Source organism: Heptranchias perlo, chromosome 35, assembly GCF_035084215.1.
Source record: "Heptranchias perlo isolate sHepPer1 chromosome 35, sHepPer1.hap1, whole genome shotgun sequence".
In the NCBI taxonomy this organism is placed as follows: Eukaryota; Metazoa; Chordata; class Chondrichthyes; order Hexanchiformes; family Hexanchidae; genus Heptranchias; species Heptranchias perlo.
In genome coordinates, this window is record NC_090359.1 from 11,699,706 (window position 1) to 11,721,369 (window position 21,664).

The window sequence follows — 21,664 nt, forward strand, 5'->3', positions numbered from 1 at the left end:
GATGAGATATTGAGCTGATCTCCTGTTTGTTGGGTGCTGATGGTCGAGGGAAGAATGTTGGCCAGGACACCGGGAGAACTCCCTGCTCTTCACAAATTGCCACGGGATCTTTTACACCTCGGAGCAGAAAGAAGGGACCCCCATTAAACACCTCATTCAAAGGACAGCACCTCTCACGATGCAGCTCCCTCTCAGCACGACACAGTCAGTCTGGATCATGTGTCCCAGTCCTGGAATGGGAGCTGGAACCCACACCCTTCTAAACACCAGCCTGATTCTCTGGTGTTACTCTCACCCCCGGCTAGTCATGAACCAGACTGTGCCACTCCCAGAGTAACTGATGACCACAGCCTCAGCCCTGGGTCCCGGTCTGCACCATAACCGCAGCCTGATACCGCTCATAGAAAGTGGCGTGGGATTCCTGAGTTCATTCTATGATGTGCATTGGGGGAGGGGGACCAGCTGGATTGATCTTGCATGGAGCCGGTAAGGACTCGATGTGCCAAATGGCCTCCTTCCATGCTGTGACCTTTCTATGATTCTCTGATTCCATGTGGGTGGAGAGGGTTACAAGGAAGTGATCAGAGATGGCCTTATCCATGATTGACACGATCAGGAGAAGAGAGACCACGTGAGATGGCAAGGTCGAGGGGGTGGCCATGAATATGGGTCGGGGAGTTTCTATGCAGGGAGAGATTAAGGGAGGATAAAGTATCACACAATAGACTTGTTAGCAAAATTGAAGCCCATTGGATTAAACGGACAATGGCAGCATGGATACAAAATTGGCTTAAGGAGCAGAAAACAGAGAGTAGTGGTGAACGGTTGTTTTTCAGACTGGAGGCAAGTATACAGTGGTGTCCCCCAGGGCTCGGTATTAGGACCGCTGCTCTTTTTGATATATATTAATGACCGGGACTTGGGAGTACAGGGTATAATTTCAAAGTTTGCAGATGACACGAAACTCAGAAATGTAATAAACAATGTTGAGGATGGTAGCAGACTTCAGGAGGACATAGACAGACTGGTGAAATGGGCAGATGAAATTTAATACAGAGAATTGTGAATTGATACATTTTGGTAGGAAGAATGAGGAGAGGCAATTTAAACGAAATGGCACAATTTTAAAGGGAGTGCAGGAATCGAGAGACCTGGGGGTGCAGTTACACAAATCTTGGAAGGTGGCAGGACAAGTTGAGAAGGCAGTTAAAAAAGCAAATGGGGCCCTTTGCTTTATTAATTGAGGCATTGAATACAAAAGCAAGGAATTGATACAAAACCTTTATAAAACACTGGTGAGGCCTCAGCTGGAGTATTGTGTTTAATTCTGGGCACGAAACATGAAGAAGGATGTCAAGGCCTTAGAGAGGGTGCACAGGAGATTTATTAGAATGGTACCAGGGATGAGGGACTTCAGTTATGTGGAGAGACTGATTAAAGTTCCATCTGAACTGCCCCATCAAACACTCCCAGGACAGGTACAGCACGGGTTATATGCAGAATGAAGCTCCCTCCACACTGTCAAATCAAACACTCCCAGGGCAGGTACAACACGGGTTAGATACACAGTAATGCTTCCTCTACTCTGTGCAGTTTATATCTCGCCTCAGATTTCAGATAAAAGGTTGGTTTCCTGGGCACTCGGCTGGTGTCTCTCTGTCTCTCTGCCTCTCTGCACTCAGTTACACCGCTCTCTACCTCCCTCTGCTGGTGTCTCTCTGTATCTCTGTACTCAGTTACACCGCTCTCTACCTCCCTCTGCTGGTGTCTCTCTGTATCTCTGTACTCAGTTACACCGCTCTCTACCTCCCTCTGCTGGTGTCTCTCTGTATCTCCGTACTCAGTTACACCGCTCTCTACCTCCCTCTGCTGGTGTCTCTCTGTATCTCTGTACTCAGTTACACGGCTCTCTACCTCCCTCTGCTGTTGTCTCTCTATCTCTGTACTCAGTTACACCGCTCTCTACCTCCCTCTGCTGGTGTCTCTCTGTATCTCTGTACACAGTTGCATCGCTCTCTACCTCCCTCTGCTGGTGTCTCTCTGTATCTCTACTCAGTTACACCGCTCTCTACCTCCCTCTGCTGGTGTCTCTCTGTATCTCTGTACTCAGTTACACGGCTCTCTACCTCCCTCTGCTGTTGTCTCTCTATCTCTGTACTCAGTTACACCGCTCTCTACCTCCCTCTGCTGGTGTCTCTCTGTATCTCTGTACACAGTTGCACCGCTCTCTACCTCCCTCTGCTGGTGTCTCTCTGTATCTCTGTACTCAGTTACACCGCTCTCTACCTCCCTCTGCTGGTGTCTCTCTGTATCTCTGTACTCAGTTACACCGCTCAGTCTGTCCCCGCAGCTCCTTCGGCAGTTCAATGATTTTGAAATTAAGTCTTTTTCCTCTGTGACTTGTGAAGTTTTGATCAGTGAAATGTTTGAGAAAGAGATGGAATGAGAGCTTTAAGTGTGGGACAGAAGTTGTTTAACGGAGAAGGCACACGATGCCTTAAATTGAGCAGTGGTTTCCCGAGTGCAGCGGTTATCATGTTTACATCACTCATGAAAGGTCTCTGATTCAATCCCGGGCGGGACCATTATTTGGGAAATTGCTCCGCGTGAATCTCCAGGATGAGTTTCTTCTCCTGTGAAAAACGGGCGATAATTGATTTTTCCTGTTAAATTTGGCAACTGCTGCACCACATTCCTTTCAGGGAGAAGGGATGATGGAAGAAAGTGCCCATGAACCTGATTAAATGAGGCCAAACACAAGATAATATTAAGATGTCATCAGCTGAACATTAACATAACCTGAGCTCCGAGATCTGACCGGGTCCCATTCCCCCAGAGGGAGGAATGAGCGGGAGGGGAAATTCCACCCGGTTTATATCTTTGTCCAAGGTGATGTCACAAAGTCCAATTTACAGTGGAGTCGAAATAGTTGAGTTTGGAGAGCGTGAGATTGAAGATCGAAAGGTCTCTGGGTTTGATTCTGTGTTCGGTGATTTTTGTTGCTCTGTTCTCGTTCTTTGAGTCGATTCTCGCATTTATTTCACTGAAATTTTAACCGGCACAGAAAGGTTGGGGAAGAAATAGACAGGCATCAAGAATGGGAAATATTGATAGTGTCTTTATTGAGTTTTTATTTCTCTTTTCTCTTCTGCCTTTTTCTCTGGAATTTGTCTCTCTCGGTGCCGGGACACCATTTGAGTTGAGGCATTTGTCCTGAACTGATGTCTTTTCCACATCTCGGGGCGGTCAGACCCGCTCTGTCTGTTACGACTTGTGACCATTGTCGGGAACAGGCCGCGAGTGAAACGTTTATCAGCAAACCGACAGAGAGATAACACAACGGGAATCAAACCCATTGGGCATGATTTTATCGGGGAGGGGGGTCACGGGAGTCATGAGGTCATGGGTGGGTCAGTCATCGGGGGCATCGGCGAGTCAGTCATCGGGGGTCGGGGGTCATCGCGGGGGTCGGAGATCATGGGGTTCGTAGCTCGTGCAGGGGTGTCGATGATTTGGAGGGGGTCGGCCGATCGCCTGTGTGGGATCACGGCCGGTTGGCTTGTTGGGCCAGGGGGAAGCACTGCTGCTCCTCCGGGCCCACAAGCTGTGCGATAAAGGCATTTACCTGCTGTTTCGGGCCTTCTCGCCTCCTCTCATGTGGTGTGAAGGAGAAGGCCCAGGAATCCCGGCCCCCAAGAGTTTAAAATAAAAAAGCTGTAAAAATGGAGGCCCACATGCTAGCTACATAAACACTCACACACAGACATATACAGACCAACATACACACACCAATAACATGAAAGTAACACAGGACTACTTGACAAACAGTGGAAGCAGCATGCTGCAGATAGAGCGAAGCGATCCCACAAACAACGGATCAGATCAAAGCTCTGCAGTCCTGCCACACCCATTTGTGAATGATGGTGGATAATTAAACAACTAACGGGAAGAGGCTCTATGAACATCCCCATCCTCAATGATGGTAAAGCCCAGCACGTGAGTGCAAAGTTTTAGAAACCGTCTTCAGCCAGAAGTGCCGAGTGGATGATCCATCTCGGCCTCCTCTCAAAATCCCCACCATCACAGAAGCCAGTCGAACATCGAGGTGAAGAGTGACGCTGAGAGCAGATTTTAAAACCGCTGGAATATCAGTGAAATTAAATTGGCGAAAGTGGGAAACTCCGAGTCAGTTTTTCACTGTATATTCCGCATCCAATATTGGAGATAAAAGCTTTTGAAGGCGGCGAAAGTTTAAACCCCCCGTAGGGGAACTAAATCCCGGTCTCCCGCGTGACAGGCGGGGATACTCACCACTGCACCAACGAGGAACTGTTACATTCATCCCAGATGGTGTTAGACATGCTTCACGTATCAGTGCATTTCTTTCAACTGTTTATTTGATGACAGTTTCTTTCATTTTCCACGGGCCACTCTTGGAAGAACCATTTACATTTCCATCTCTTTGTTAGACAACGACAACTGACTCTGTCTTTCTTTCGTTCTTTCTTTCTCTCTTATCGTGGTGAGTTGCCCCACCTTAGTCCGGGGTTTAATTCCCCGACGGGGAGGTATCAGTTTTCAGACGCTAACTTTTAATTTTATGTCTTCGCCGAGCTTCTTCCGAAACAAAAACTACAGAGCAAAAAAACAGGTGATTGTCACTTTCAGAATATTATTGTACGGAGACTATTTGAGGACTGGATGCAGAGCAATTGTGATTTTTACTAACTGGTGGTTAAGGTGACAGATTCGAAATTCATTCATTTCCCCCGCGCAGGTTCAAATCTGACAGACTTCAGATCCCGTCATTCATCAACCTGTTTCATCTCTGCGTTTCAAAATTCAACAAGTTCCTTGTCGAATTAATAATTCTTAAGTGAATTGAAATTCCACGATGTTGAACACCGCGAGTTTTATGCTCATTTTAATTGATCTGCAAGATTTCACGAAATCTACGACAGAAATCGAACAAAAATCAGCCAAATTATCCATGTTCTGTATCTCTGTATTTCTGAGTCACTCCATGTGTATGTGTGTCTGTTTCTGTGTGTCTGTGTCTGTTCGTCTGTGTATGTGCCTCATAGTTTCTAGGTTTTCCTGCGTAAGTCTCTGTCTCTTTCTCTCTGAACAGAGTGAGACAGAAAACTGCTCACTATTCCATGATCATCCTGGAATCCAAAGATATCCCCTGTATCTCTTCTCGACGACAAACCGTCTTCTTGCACCCCCTGCCTCATCCACTCTCACCAAAAAAATTGCGAGGAGCTCCTGGACTATTCTGTCACAAAGATTGAGACCATCCGTTCAGCTGCCGCTCCGGTGGAAAGCTCTCCACTGGATCGGCATACCGAGCACAAAAGAAGATGGAGTGGTTGTTGGAGGCCAATCATCTCAGCCCCAGGACATTGCTGCTGGAGTTCCTCAGGGCAGTGTCTTTGGCCCAACCATCTTCAGCTGCTTCATCAATGACCTTTCCCCCATCATAAGGTCAGAAATGGGGATCTTTGCTGACGATTGCGCAGTGTTCAGTTCCATTCGCAACCCCACAGATAAGATGCAGTCAGTGCCCACATGCAGCAAGACCTGGACAACATCCAGGCTTGGGCTGATAAGTGGCAAGTAACATTCACGCCAGACAATTGCCAGGCAATGACAATCTCCAACAAGAGAGAGTCTAACCACCTCCCCTTGACATTCAATGGCATTACCATCGCCGAATCCCCCACCATCAACATCCTGGGGGTCACCATTGACCAGAAACTTAACTGGACCAGCCATATAAATACTGTGGCTACAAGAGTAGGTCAGAAGCTGGGTATTCTGTGGTGAGTGACCCACCTCTGGACTCCCCAAAGCCTTTCCACCATCTGCGAGGCACAAGTCAGGAGTGTGATGGAATACTCTCCACTTGCCTGGATGAGTGCAGCTCCAACAACATTCAAGAAGCTCGACACCATCCAGGACAAAGTAGCCCACTTGATTGGCATCCCATCCACCACCCAAAACAGTCACTCCCTTCACCACCGGCGCACTGTGGCTGCAGTGTGTACCATCCACAGGATGCACTGCAGCAACTCGCCAAGGCTTCTTCGACAGCACCTCCCAAACCGACGACCTCTAACATCTAGAAGGACAAGGGCAGCAGGCACATGGGAACAACACCACCTGCACGTTCCCCTCCTCGTCACACACCATCCCGACTATGAAATATATCACCGTTCCTTCAGCGTTGCTCAGACAAAAACCTGGAACTCCCTACCTAACAGCACATTGGGAGAACCGTCACCACATGGACTGCAACGGTTCAAGAAGGCGGCTCACCACCACCTTCTCAAGGGCAATTAGGGATGGGCAATAAATGGTGGCCTTGCCAGCGACGCCCACATCCCATGAACGATTAAAAAAATACAATAATGGCGCGGGTGGGATACAAAACCATGGGTGCAGAGCACAGTGGATTAGCAGTCCGTTCCCGTAACCACTCGGCCACCTTGTCGCATGAACAGTGCAAAGAAAGCCCTTTTATTTTGTAAAAGCAAAAGTCTTGGACTGAAAGGTCAGAGTAAGAAAGCCGCTTTTCAATCACCAGTTCCCAGATTCTGAGGGCAGCAGAGGTGACATGGTAGTGTGGCTGAGCGGTCGAAGGCGCTGGATTTAGGTCCCAGTCTCTGTGGGGGCGTGGGTTTAAATCCCACCGCTGCTACAATTTGAGGTGCTGGTTGTTTTGGCCTCATCGCTCAGAATCCTTCTTTTCGAAGCAGCGCCATTGCTGTTGTTCGGGCACAACTGCCACACCTGATGTCCCTCGTCGTGATCGTTTTGTGGTTAATACTCTGCGTTGTGGTCGCAGTCACCTCCGTTCGAATCCGAGTCTCCACAGAGTGTCATTTACCGATTTTCTCCTTTGCCACATATGCTGAGAGAATGCAGCAAGAAATCAATCTTTCGCACAAGAAATAATATTATTTTGGTGAAACATTTTAATTCCGTCAAATCCCACCTCTCTCACATGCCTGTACTTGATGTTCCACAGTTCAAACCCGCCTCTTCTCCCAGCTTTTTCTTCCTTCCACAGTCAATGGGCCGCCTTTACTTCCCTCCTTCCATCTCATGGACACTTCCCTGCGGCATTGCCGACTCTAACATTCACTTTCACGATCTCACGCCTTTCAGTTTGTTCTGCTCCGACCGCTGTTTCTATTGGGCACATGTCCCATTCACACCAATGTTCATTTGTGCCTTGAAATCAGTCGATACATTTCGATCTGCGTGATCGCTCGACAGACAAACACGACGAAAGCAGGGCTGGTCTCTGGAAAGACAGCCGCCCGAATGTTCACGAAATTTACTTGGGGAATCTTGTGATCCAGGGGATGGTAACTGAAGAACTGGTTTTTGTTTTGATGCTTGTTGGCTCTTTTCTCTCAGCAGTTGAGTTGCGTGAGCGACGGGCAGCGCTACAGAGCTGCGAATGGCGGTTGAAAGGTGCACATTTGGCAAGTTGGGGCGGTGCAGTAAGATCGGAAGTGTTCCGCCTTGATCTTAATAGTTCTGTTGAAACCTGTGATTGAATCGAGTAGAGGATAAATGTAAAGAGCGCCTGTGGGGAAAAAGGAGCGATTGCAGGCCATGAGCGGAAGGTCTTTCAAATTCTCGTGGCGCAGGACGCTGTGTGCGGAAACGGCAGATTTTAAACGCGTGTGTCGGAAAGTAAAGTGTGATCTTGTGTGTGAGAAGAGCACAAGAAAGTTGTGCTTGAAGCTGCGCCCTTGAGGCAAGTTGCAGGTTGTCAGGAAAACTGCTATCTTGAAAGCTCAAAAATAAACCCAGAAACTGCTGGCAACACTCAGCTGGTCAGGTAGTATCTGTGGGGAGATACTCGCTTTACCGGGGGCGTCATTGTGCACTTTGATTAATACTAAAGACCTGTACAAGATGGACGGGTTGCACCTCAACAAGGCTGGGACCAATGTCCTCGTAGGGATTTTACCCTTGACTTATCAGCGAGCGATACCGGCCTTTACTGGGCCTCAGCTATTTACAATGTATATGAGTGTAAAAAGATCTCTGACGCTAGCTCCGTGGGAAAGTAAGCTGTGAGGAGGACACAAAGTGTCTGCAAAGGGATACAGACAGGTTACGTGAGTGGACAAGGTGGCAGGTGGAGTATAATGTGGGGAAATGTGAGGTTATTCACTTTGATAGGAAGAATAGAAAAACAAAATGTTTTAAAATGGTGAGCAACTATTGAATATTCATGTTCAGAGAGACTTGGGTGTCCTGGTGCAAGAAACACAGAAAGTTAACATGTTGGTACAGCAAGCAATTAGGAAGGCAAATGGCATGTTGGCCTTTATTGCAAGGGGGCTGGAATACAAGAGTAAGGAAGTCTTGTTGCAATTGTACGGGGCTTTGGTGAGACCACACCTGGAGTAATGTGTACAGTTTTGGTCTCCTTATCTAAGCAAGGATAAACTTGCCTGAGAGGCGATGTAAGAAAGCTTCACTTGGAGATGAGGGTGATGATGCCTTTCCTCGTGGACTCTGCCATGCTGTCTGCCAGAAGCATATCCCCGTACACTTCCAGTCGGTCTGGGTCTATCCAGTCCCACAGAGCCAACGGCAGTTTCATGCCAGAGCGCCAGTACCGAATCTGCCCCGGTGACGAGGAGGTGTCGACATATGTCTTCACCACCTGGAGGTCATTTGGTGGGCGGATCGCCCGCCGTTTATACAAACCGCGGGAATTTCCCTGCCGTTCATTTCAATGGGAATCAGAATGGTCTTGGGCTGTAGCACAAAGTGGGTGATAGCGGATAGGCCGCCCATCACACATCCCACCTGATATTCAGTTCCCTTGACTTCAGTGGGACTTGACTGAATATCAGGAGGAAGCTTCAGCGAGCGATACCGGCCGTCAGGCGGTACCGTCCAGGAAAAATTCCTGCCCCAGGTGGTTTTAATAACGAGCGGTCAATCTGCAAGGCCAGTTTTACACCAGATCACCAAGCGGAAAATGTACCCCAGAGAGTCTGTAATTATTCGTTCTGGGAACTGAAGTATATAGAAATTCAAGACAATAAATTTTCTGAATTTGTACATTTCCTGTGACCAGAACCACGACCATCTCCTGTGGAACAAACGGATTTGTGTTAACATTGCAGAGAATCCATTGGAAATCCACATTGTGAATTGAAACATTCAGCATTGTACAAATTCCGGATTGGTGTCGGTCATTCAAACATTATCACAGACACTCGCTTTATTTCATCTTATTCATCTCTCTCCCACCGTGAGATAAATATCTAACCCTCTGACACCAAAATCAACGAGCGACATTTGTTTTCATCACGTTCATCGCTAAGAACTAATGGATAATCTTTAGTACAGCTGATTCAGACACTATGAGAGGCCTCTTTGGGCCTCTGTGAATGATCAATGAATGGATTGAAAAGGGCAGGTCAGTTAAAATCTGATTTTTTACCGTATTAACAAACAGCCAAGTGATTAGGAGATTCTAATTGCCAGTTCAGTGCAGACACCATGTGATGAGTTCAGCACTCACTCGAAAGCAAACTGAGAGCTGGTCTGTTTCTGGCTCTGTGATATTGGAAGGAGTGACTGGTTGTGTTTCAGAGGTCTGTGCTGTGCTGATGACTGGAGCTGAAAAAAAATCTTTGGGCTGAAATCTACGCCTGATTCTTTGATGCCTCGTGTGTTTGGACCTTTTGAACATCTGCTTTGCTCAGACAGCCTGCCATTGTCCTTCTTACAGAAACAAATATATGGAAAATATACAATCCTAGAATCTCACAGCACAGGAGGCCATTCGACCCATCGTGCAGTGGCCAGCTCTTTGAAGGATGTAACCGATTACTCCCATTCCCGTGCTCTTTACCCATAAACTTTGTAATTTTTACCTTTTCAAGTATTTATCCAATTTTCCTTTTCAAGTTACGATTGAATCGAGCTCCACCATCCTTTGAGGCAGTGCGTTCCAGATCATAACAATTCGCTGTGTAAAAAATCTCCTTATCTCCCTTCTAGTTCTTTTGCCAATCATCTTAAATCTGCGTCCGTTGGTTGCCGACCCTCCCGCCAGTGGGTGAAGTTTCTCCTTATTTACTCGATCAAAACCCCTCTTAATTTTGAACACGTGGATTACTTCTACCCTTAACCTTCATTGCTCGAAGCAGAACAATCCCAGGTTCTCGAGTCTCTCCACACAACTAAACCCCATCCCTGGTATAATTCTGGGAAATCTCCTCTCCATCCTCTCCAAGACCTTGACCTCCTTAATAAATTATAGTGCCCAGAATTGGACACAATACTTCAGATGAGGCCTGAACAATGATTTATAAACGTTTCACATAACTTCCTTGCTTTTGTGCTCTATTTCTCTATTATTAAGCCAAGGAACCGGATGCTGTTTTAACGGTTTCACCAACTTGTGCTGCCACATTCAAAGATGTTGATGAAAATGATCAGCAACACATTGAGTGAGATCAGATAACAGAGCACAGGCCGGGATGGCGGAGAGAGACAGAGACACGGGTTGTGATCTGTAACTTTTTATAAACACTTCAGTTTATTTCACTCCGTGTCCAACACCGTGCGATCTCCCCTGGTGTGTCAGCTTTCTGTGTTTATACAGAGTGTAATGTACTGAGGATGTGACAGGCGCTGGAGAAATGCAAGTTCCCCCTCCCCGGGGCCGCCCTCCGCTCTAATCCCATTGCCCGTCTCTCGGTCCTGTCCCCGGGCTCGGGGACTCTCGGCCGGTCCAGGGCCCTTTAAGAGGGACGCGCCACACTGCGCATGTGCGCCGTTTATTTAAATCAAACCGCGCGATTCAAAGGAAAAGTGACGTCAGTTTCCGTCACAATAAAAACCGCTCGTTCTCAACCGAAAAAACGGAAAGTTTGTCTCGCGACACAACAGGAAGCGGCCGCTGATTCGGCGGGTGATGTGCGCATGTGCGAACATTCTCCCAGAGTGCAGCGCGGCCTGTCCCACAGATGGGGCCTTTTCTCTGCCGCTCTGCATTGTGGGAGATTCGGCCGCCATGACGGGCCCGGGTCACCGAGTTCATCCAATCACAGGTTAAGCTTCCCGGATTGGTGGAACCGACAGAGTGCAGGTGGTCTGTGGAGCGAGAGAATCTCTGAGAAGAGGGGCAGCCAATTGGGGAAATCACAGGAGGTGGTGACCGGTCATAAACCCAATCGGTGAATGACGGATTGAACCAAGGAAAGGAATGAAGAAACTCGACTGGGACCTGTGGGAACAGGCGGACTAATAAATTTAACCCGTGTCCAGTTCAGGTCACCACATTACAGGAAAGATGGGATTGCACCAGAGAGGGTCCAGAGGAGATTTACAAGGATGTTCCAGGACTGGAGAATTTTAGCTATGAGGAAGGATTGGATCGGCTGGAGTTGTTTTCATTGAAACAGAGGATGCTGATGGGGGATTTAATTGAGGTGTATAAAATTATTGGGGGCCACGCGGACTGCGTCACTTCAAGGCGGCAACTCACCCCCACCTTCTCAAAGGCAAATGGGATGGGCAATAAATGCTGCCCTTGCCAGTAACACCCACATCCCATGAACAAATAAAAAAAGAATATGAAGGTCCGATATCCCTTAGCAGAGAGGCCAATAACCAGGGGGCATATATTTCAAATAATTGGAAGAATTCGAAGGGATCTGGGGATAATTTTTTTCACCCAGAGGGTGGTGTGGGTTTGAACCTGACTCGCTGAAAGGGTGGTAGAGGCAGAAACCAACATCGCTTTTTATAAGTACTTGGATGCGCACTTGAAGTCCCGTCACCTGCAAGGCTGCGGACCAAGACCAAGAGTGCGATTAGGCTGAATAGCTTTTTCAGCTGGCACAGACAATGGGCCGAATAGCCTCCTTCTGTGCTGTAAATTTCTATGATTCTATAACCCCTAGGTTCAAATGTAACATGGCAAAAGATACATGTCTACGGTTCAAAAAAATATCTTTATAGGGAGGGGACAATGTAGAGTTCTGCCCGAAAATGTTGTTCACACAGACTCCATGAATTATTTTAAATGGGAATAATAGTGGAGGCACCTTGGAACAGAGGAACATTAAATTGGATGAGGGGGCGAGAGGAAAGTCACCTGTTTCTGTCCTGTAAGATCCTAAGCTTCATTGAGAATGAATTCATGAAGCATTTCTACATGGTATTTTGTTGCAACATTTTAAAAATACCCCAAAGTAGTTCTCCTGGTGTCCTGGTCAGTATATCCAGTTTGTAAAGCCTCCCTGAAATGTTTACATGTAAATCAGACAACAGTCAGAAGAGGGTAGGATGGCCCTACACTACACTACAATGTATTGTCATCTATTGGGTTTAATGTTTCCTAACATTATTCATCAATAGTGTGAGGAAGCTCAGAGTGAAAGTGAGGAGGGGCCGTCTGACTGCAGTTTCCACTGGAAGAAAAATCACCTTGTGTGTAGTGAGCAGAAATGAATTGCTATTGTTAAAAGTTCCCACTAACTTATTGTGATTCTACTGCAACAGAACGAGCCTGGATCTCCTGCTATGTTTAAACACTAAACTTCAGTGATTATAGCTGAAGTAAAATATTACTATGATTTGATTTAAATGGAGAAGTGGTTTCCACCCACCAAAGAATGTTGTCTGAAGCGAGGGTGTTTACTGCTAACAGCTCCCATCCTGTTTAATAGACCCCCTGAATGTCTGATTTACCAAAAAGAAAAACCCAGCTCAGTAAAGATAAACAAATATGCTCTTATTAAATCTGAAGAACATTTTATGAACAAATTTCAGTATTTCAAAGGCAAGGTTGTCCCAGACATGGATTGTACCCAATTCACTGTAAAGTTATAAAGACACAGCCAGTTTAACGACCAGGGGACATAACCTCGAAGTTCGAATTAGGACTTTCAGGAATGAAGTTAAGAGACACTTCGACACACAACGAGTGGGAGAAGTTAGGAACACTCTTCCACAAATGGCAGTTGATGCTAGCTCAATTGTTAAATCTATTATCTCAGGTTAAAATTTTGTTAATCAAAAAGGTAAGGGATATGACTAAGGCAGGTATATGGAGTTATGTCACAGATCAACCATGATCTCATTGAATGGTGGACCAGGCGAGAGGGGCTAAATGACCTACTCCTGTTCCTATTGCCACCCCTCAAATATAGTGAATGATAAACAATAACGTAATCTGAAAAATAGGACTAACTACTTACAATACAATCCTGAGGGCCTGCCGTGAGGGGAAGCTGAGGATAACGAAACTTCAGTCTGTGCTCACGAGAAGACAGGTGAAATTCAAATCCAACAGAGGTAAATCACAACCGCTGGGCTCCCCGTCCCTCGCACTCTGTGCCTGTACCCAATGAGCACAACATTGCCCCCTGTGAACATTAATCTTTACACTGGGCATTGGAAATTTACTTGGAGCCCCAGCCCAACAAAACAAAGATCTTCACACCAGGGACAGAGATCTTCAATCTTGGAAGAGAGTTCAAGTCCACCCACTTTCAATCCTATTGGTGTTTGGACAATTAGCTCCAAATGGGAAAGTTTAGGAGTTTGGAGCCCATGTGCGGATTCGAGTGATCAATGGCCACAGAGCACCAAGGGAATGATTGGGCAGTCAACCACCCGGCACCAGTACTTCAGGCCAGTCCCACTGTCCCTTCAGAGCTCATTGACCTGCACAATGAGGGCCTGGCAAGCCTTCACCCATTGCTGCAGCCATCCCTGGACTGGGCCTGGATACACGATTACCAGCCATTTTGCCACTAGTTACATGGACCCATTTCAACCCATTTCACTAACAGGAGGAACTGACGGAGGAGTGCAGTGTGTTACTAACACGGTATTGAGCACTCATTGTGTCGTTGACTGGAGACAGTGAGAAATGAGCAACCAGCCATTAGAAGATACAAGTGGTCACTGCTTTATTGGTCATTTGATAACTAGTTAAACTGGGTTTGCTTGTGTTTCCTGTTCAGGAACAAGGCAATCCAAGAAGCAGAGATCAGAGAGACAGCGCTCACAGTCAGGGCCAAGATCAGGACCACCTCAGACGCCACACCTATAAAGCAACAAGAAACCAATGGTTAGTGAAGGAAATACTGAGGGGAAAATGGAAACGAGCAGTCGGCCAACTCACCACCTGGAGACCTCTCCTGCACCCTTGGCTCAACATCATTCAGGGGCTCAGTTGCCAGGTCTGTCACATGAGGATCCAGAATGACCAAGGGTCGAAGTGAGGCCTCACCCTCCCACTTCAACTCAGCATCACTCTCTGCAATATCAAACATTCCAGTTAGAGAGGGTAAAGGGTGACCTCCAACAATCAAGAGGATCAATGTCCTACCAGGTCCAGATACAAGATCCCTCCTTCCTCTGGAATCAACGAGGAAATCCCTTGTGGCACTGCAGTTGCCCAGATGACAACAGGCACACACGTCATTGGTCGATTCTTCCAATGGGGTCCAGCTCAACCAGAGAATCAGTTTATCAACCAGGTTGTCAATCATCCTTTAATCAACACATCCCTGAGCGAGAGAGGGCACTTACATATTCTGGAAAGTACAAGCTTTGTTCATGGAATCTCTCCGATCCACTGCAGCAACTTTCAGGTGACAGGTGATGAAAATCTGAGGGACACATTCAATACAAGTTGTTATTTAGTGACCTCCTCCCAACATGGGGAACCCAATGTTTGGCTTCCTCTTACCAAGGAACGGTCATCTCCAAAGAAGCGGAACGCATCCAGATCAAACTGGAGTTTGTCCAGCTCACGTTCACCTCTTGGCAACACAAAGGTTGAAAAGGAGTCCTCAGCTTTGCTGTCCAGGAGGCAACTGAAGAAAGATTTAAAAAGGGACAAAGTGAATTAAGTGAACCGATTGAGACAGAACCAGCTGGAGAAAGCAGAGAGCTCCTAACCCATGGGAGTCAATGATGTTGTATCTTGGGGTGGAATCCTTGTCTGGGCTCAATGCAGCTGCACAGCTGTCAATGTAGAGCTTCAAGGGCATGTGGTTGGTCATTGAAACAGAGGCCTCAATGTGAATGAGGTCACCCAGGTAGTAGACAGTCGAGGTGCGCTCTGTAAGCCAGTCATCTGAAGTACAAGAGGAAAAGGGTTGGAGACAGTGGGTGTAACTCCCAGTGGGAGACGACAGAAAAGCACTCCCCATCCACCCATCACATACCGTTCATAAGACGCAGTGAGAATGACAGAAGCCCTTCTCCAGACTTGGTCGAGCTGAATGGGATCCAGGTGGGCTTGATAGGGTCACTGCTCACATTGCCCTTCCTGAAAGGACAGTACAGTAATTTCAGGACAACTTCACAGAACTGCACCTGCTGTAGACCTTATTTGCAATAGAGTAAAGATTCTTACCTAAAATAGTGGCACTCAATGGGAATGACTGCTCCATTAGTTCTCACAATAACAGATCCACGAGCATTTGGGGTGTGGTTCAGGTGGGTGGTGCCATGAACCAATTGTCCCAAAAGCTATTTCTGGTCATTTTCCTGCCCTGTTGAGCAGCAGTTTGAGGGGTTTCAGTTGCTCCTCAATGACACATGATTGAAGCAGCTCCACCATTGGTGGAAGTTGCCTGGAGCAGCCTCTGTTACTCTGCTCAGTCCACCTTCTGTTACAGGGGACTTCAGGCCTGCAGTCAGAAACCCTGAAATGATTGGCACTGCCAGATTTGATGAGCATTCTTTCCCATATAGATTAGAGCTTTCACCTTAAGGGGCTCAAGTTACCCCTGATATGGAGCACAAAACACAACATCACTTTTAAATCTCATCTGTGTCCGTGGAATCAATGGTCTTGGCAGGTGTAACAACCAAAAGTGGAGTTCCCCTTTAATACAGTGCATCCCAATTATTGTTCCACTTGTTTCATCTTTCAAGGGAAGTCTCAACAGGAACTTCCACACTGAACATTCATTGACCACAAGTTGAGGCAACAGGCCTGAATATCCACAGGAAGGAACGGAAAAGATAAATCAATTGAGGCACAAAAGAACAGAGTGGTTTGGAGAAATGCAGGTGAAGGTTCAAGGTCAATCGAATTGAATCTCAGAGTTAGAGAGTAGCAATGACCCATTTAAGAAAGATGCAGTCCCTCAGTGACAAGTTGAAGTTCTTTTTAAATATAAAGCGAAGATTGACATGTCAACATAAAGAAGTAGTTTCACACAGGGTGATACTTCACAGTGGGCAAAAAATTTATACACAGATTTCATTCAGGGATCTCCTCAGTGGCTGGAGTTTCACCCGATGTTAATGAGTTCAGAGTGGGCAGTAATCTGCACAGTGAAATTGGAGCAAGAGTTGAGGAATCACATTACCTGCAATCTGCTGCCACATTCATGGAGCCCATTGTCAAAGAGGACAGTGTGGTTCTGTGAGTAGATCCCAGTTGGCCGACAACCTGCTGTCCCCAGGGTCAGGTCAGCAGCTTTAATCAGGTGCCTGGTTCTAAATAAATCCATGTCTCCCCTCACCAGCAGGTTCTGCTCTCCACACTGCACCATCACAGTCTGCAGTGGAGAGAGACTTCTCCCCTCAGACACACTGAAATGGGAACCAAAGGGAGGCACAGGGGGAGGGACTCTCTGGGGCACAGGGGTGGGTTTTACTCTTCTCCATGGAAATCTCTGGCCTCTAAACTGTTGCCAAATATCAGAGCAACAAACCGCTCCAACTAACACCAGCACTGGGAACAAACCTCTCACTACAAAATCCCCCATGATACCAAACAACTCAACTATCACTTTACCCACCAACCAGCACCTTTTTTTTTTCTTTTTTTTTGTGTTTTTTAGGCCCCCCTTTTATAAGAAGGGTGGGGGGGTGTAGGGTGTGCTTAAGTACAAAAAACCAAATAAAACGAAACCAGGCATCAAATTAAAATTTTATTTTCCTCGTCCAGGATGCACTCCAGCCCCTGCGGTGCCCACCGGTCGCGGAAAGCCTCAAGCGTACCGGCAGACACCGCGTGCTCCATCTCCAGGGCCACCCGGGCGCGGAGCAACCCGCGAAAGAGAGGCAGACAGGCCGAGCGCCCGCCCCCACGGACCGCGAGCATCCTGGACCTGTGGATATCCAGGATGCACTCCAGTTTTGTCTAGTTTTCTGGTGGGTCAGTGGCGGGTGGAGTCCCTGCCGGAGGAGCTCAGGCCTTTCGCCTGGAGTACCACGCACCTCCGGTACCTGGGAGTCGACCTCGGCCCTGCCGAGGAAGCCTGGCCGGCGAACTGGGAAGAGCTGGAGGCCAAGGTCGCCGCTCGCCTGGCGCGCTGGACAGGACTGCTCCGAGTGTTATCCTACAGGGGTCGAGTGCTGGTCATAAACCAGCTGGTGGCCGCCATGTTGTGGTACCGGTTGGTCACTTTGACCCCACCCCCCGAGTTTGTCGCCAAGATTCAGAGGAAGTTCGTCGACTTCTTCTGGGCCAGACGGATACACTGGGTCGCTGCTGCGGTACTGATTCTCCCGCTTAGGGAGGGCGGTCAGGGGCTGGTGTGCGTCCGCATCCAGGTGGCAACTTTCCGCCTTCGGACGCTGCGGCGATACCTGTACGTTGAGCGTCCTCTCAGATGGCGTGCGCTGGCGACGTATTTTTTCCGCCAGGTGCACGGCCTGAACTACGACACGCAGCTCCTGTTCGTCTCGCTGGTGGGCGGCCGCACGTCTTTGCGGGAGCTGCCTGTCTTTTACCAGGATCTGCTCAGGGTCTGGAACATGGTCGCCTCCAGTCGGAGCTCTCGCCCGTCAGGGGTTGCGGCCGTCCTGCAGGAGCCGCTGCTCGGGAATCCGTTCCTCCGCGATATCGGCTTCGGCCACTCGCGGCTGTCGGTGCGGAGGGCCGTGGCCGGTCGGGTGACCAGAGTCAGGGACGTCCTGGATGGCGGTGGGTCGGGTTGGTTGGAGTCGTGGGCGCTCGCCGCCCGGATGTCCTCGTGGCGTGCCGGGGACGCGGCCATCGCCATCCAGGCGTTGAAATCGGCGCTCGGCCCTGACTCCACTCGGGATGTGGAGGCGGCTCAGGCGTGCGGAGCCATCCTGTCCGACCTGACCCCCGTTCGGACGGAGTTCCTCCTCGGCGCCAAACCCCGGAACCTCCCTCGGGGGGCCGCGCCTCACAACTTGAGCCGTCTCTCGGAAATTCCCTCCGTGCCGTTTCACACTGCGTGGAGGGATTTCCTGTACGGGCTGCTCCTGCACACCATCCACTTCCTCGCCCTCGTCTCTCGGCCGGACACGCCCTGGCGTGCCATCCTGCCGTCCGGCGGAGATGGGGGTCCCCAGTGGGGGGCTCTCTACTCAGGGATCCTCCCGTGTTCCATCGGGGATCTGGGGTGGAGAGTGTTGCACGGAGCAGTCGCGTGCAACCGGCGGTTACGCCATTTCACGGACACCCAGGCCGCTTGTGATTTCTGCGGCCTGGAGGAGTCCGTGTTCCATCTGTACACTGGGTGTGCGAGACTGCAGCCCCTGTTTGATTATTTGGAGTGGCTGCTCCTCAAGTTCTGGCTGCACTTCAGTCCCACGCTCCTGATCTTTGGCCGCCTGGTGAGGAGGGGGGCGGGCAGGTCGGTGGACGTTCTCGTGGGCCTGCTCCTGGGCCTGTCCAAGGTGGCCATCCACAGGTCCAGGATGCTCGCGGTCCGTGGGGGCGGTCGCTCGGCCTGTCTGCCTCTCTTCCGCGGAATGCTCCGCGCCCGGGTGGCCCTGGAGATGGAGCACGCGGTGTCTCCCGGTACGCTCGAGGCTTTCCGCGGCCGGTGGGCACCGCAGGGGCTGGACTGCATCCTGGACGAGGAGAATAAAATTTTAATTTGAACACTTGGTTTTGGTTTGTTTGGTTTTAGTATTTAAGCACACCCCACACCCCCCTTCTTATAAAAGGGGGGCCTAACAAAATAAAAAAAAATAAAAAAGGAAAAAAAAAAATCTGAAAGTGAAAAAAAAAAGAAAAAAAAAAATCTGAAAGTTTCTCTTTGTTTCAATCTCTTGGAATCATAACTTTGAATTATTTGATAATAATTTGATATTTTCACTGAAGTGGCTTTTCATAATCTGGTCAATTTTATTACTTGTTAGTGATTGTGATGTTGAGACAATATTCAAAGCAATCAAGTTGTCTTGAGTGAATTTGCAAACCATCCATTGGTCAGAGAAATGGAAATTCCATCCCATGGATGGTGTGAATCGTCCCCAGTTCTAATATAGAGAATGGGTGTGTCTGAGGATTGGCAGCATGGGGGCATCAACTGGGCAAAGCATTGTGGGATGCATCATTTTTAGTTTTGATTCTCATGAAATGTTGTTTGGTAAAATTCAGGATATTCAGCGAGAATGAGAGGCAGTGAAGATTACTGAATGCAATGTCACCCACACAAACATCTCCATTTGTGTCAGCTGTGGCTCAGTGGCAGCACTCTCACCTCAGAGTCAGAAGGTTGTGGGTTCAAGTCATCATCTCGAGACTTGAGCACATAATCTAGGCTGACTAAGGGAGTGCTGTACTGTCGGAGGTGCCGTCTTTTGGATGTGATATTAAATCGAGGCCTCATCTGCTCTCTCAGGTGGACGTAAAATATCCCACAGCACTATTTCGAGGAAGAGCAGCGGAGTTCTCCCCAATATCTGGACCAATATTTATCCCTCAACTAACATCACTAAAACAGATTATCAGGTCAATATTTCATTGCTGTTTTTGGGTCCTTGCTGGAGGCAAATTGACTGCCGCATTTCTTACCTTACAACAGTGACTACACCTCAAAGGTGCGAACTATGCAGCAGTCAAAGCTACCAGATAATCCACACTGACTCGTAAAATTATGGCTCAACAACGTATGAAATGTGGTGACATTGATATCCCAAAAGTGCCTTTAGAGATCATAATATCCAACTATTACAGCACAGAAAGAAGCCATTCAGCCCATTGTGCCTATGCTGCCTCTTTGAAAGAGCTATCCAATTAGTCCCACTCCCCTGCTCTTTCCCCCTTCAAGTATTTATCCAATTTCCTTTTGAAAGTTATTAAATCTGCTTCCACCACCCGATGAGGCAATGCATTCCAGATCAGAACACTGAAAAAAGTTTCGTGTCACTTCTGGTTCTTTTACCAATCACCTTAAATCTGTGTTTGCTGGTTACTAACCGGTCTGCTACTGGAATCAGTTTCCCCTTATTTACTCCATCAATATAAAGATATTAACATGGACTGACTGAAGACGGCAATTCTATCACACCCAGTGCAAGTCACAAGTTCCTAAACTTCACTTGGAAACACTGGATAATTACAGCTACAGCATCAACATTTGAATCCATTCATAGGGGTGAAGGAGATGAATGGAGAACCCATAGGATTTGGAAAGGTTGATTACAATTTGGTATGGAACGCACAATAGGACTATAGGCAAATCGACACATTTATGGAGGAGCTGATTGTATTGTGTTTATGAATTGATGGCATTGGGATGTGGAGTTTCAGGCAAAATATCTATTTAACCTGGTTTAAATGAAATGGTGATCCAGTAGAATTTAGAATTGTAATCTAGTATTAACTGCACAATGGGATAAATACAAATTGATAGATTTATGGATGAGCTGCTTATATTGGGTTTATGAATTGATGGAACAGTAGTGGTATGGAAGAGTTTCGGAGCCTTATCTATTCAACTTAATGGTTCAAGTTAGTTGTTTAGTGCATTTACTACATCTCCCAGAAGGAAGATTTTGTTTGCTGGAGTTTAGTTCGAGGTATTTTTTCCTGTACCATACCCAATTTATTATTCATGGGGGAGATTAACAGGGGGTTGGGGGGGGGGCAGAAGATGAAAATGAAGGGAAATAGACAAACAGGGAACCTGCACTCCCCCCTATGAGACCTATTTGACTCCAAACAAACAGTTTATTAGGAGTAATAGTGAGTGATTTCATAAGCTACCCCAACTACCTACTGAGGTCTGTAGCATCTTTGAAAAAAAAAAGCATCTGGATTGTTCTTCCCCAGGCAGATACTATTCTTAAAAAAATTGCCGATTGGACTGAAATTACTAGTTCACTTTCCTTGTGTTTTATTGGAACAAAATGTTAAATCAGCTGATTTTGCATCATTAATGAGTTAAACAGTTGATAATATGCAGTACTAATAGGAACAGTAACTCATTACTGTATTGTTCTTTGCATTGAAATCAGCAGTAATCATTTTACTGCATAAATAGAATTTACACTCAAGGCAGACCCATTGGCCCTCAACACCCAAGTCACTACATTGATATGACCCCAGAAGAAAAAATGTCATAGGGCAGAATCTCACCCGAAAGCCAATACATAGCCCAATGTAATTTGTTACAACAGCTGAATTATGTTAATCTGAAAAATAAGCAATCACTCAATTTACAAGGAGCCAAAACCCAGTCTTCTGTAACAGTTTATTTCCAGTTACTATTACATTTCACATCAAGAGCCCAGGTCTCACAGCTCTTAGTACAAAGTCACCATTGCTACAGGATAGGGGTTCTTCAGACTATAAACAGGAGTACTGAACAATAAGCTTTATCCCTGCAGTCAGTTCAATCACTCTCCCCCAGGGTGAGCTTGTCAA

The 21,664-nt window shown here is 47.4% G+C and overlaps 1 protein-coding gene across 1 annotated transcript in view; it reads right to left on the reverse strand.

Moving 5' to 3' along the window:
* LOC137302345 (zona pellucida sperm-binding protein 3-like) overlaps window positions 1-15,343 on the reverse strand; it is a 1,023,493-nt gene extending 1,008,150 nt beyond the window's left edge. Inside the window, exons 1-2 of the mRNA XM_067971982.1 lie at window positions 15,240-15,343; window positions 14,971-15,148 (exon numbers count right to left, since the gene is read on the reverse strand). Of these exons, the coding sequence (XP_067828083.1) occupies window positions 14,971-15,148; window positions 15,240-15,246 (185 nt within the window). The 5' untranslated portion in view covers window positions 15,247-15,343. The remainder of the gene's footprint in view (window positions 1-14,970; window positions 15,149-15,239) is intronic.
* Window positions 15,344-21,664: the final 6,321 nt, after the last annotated feature.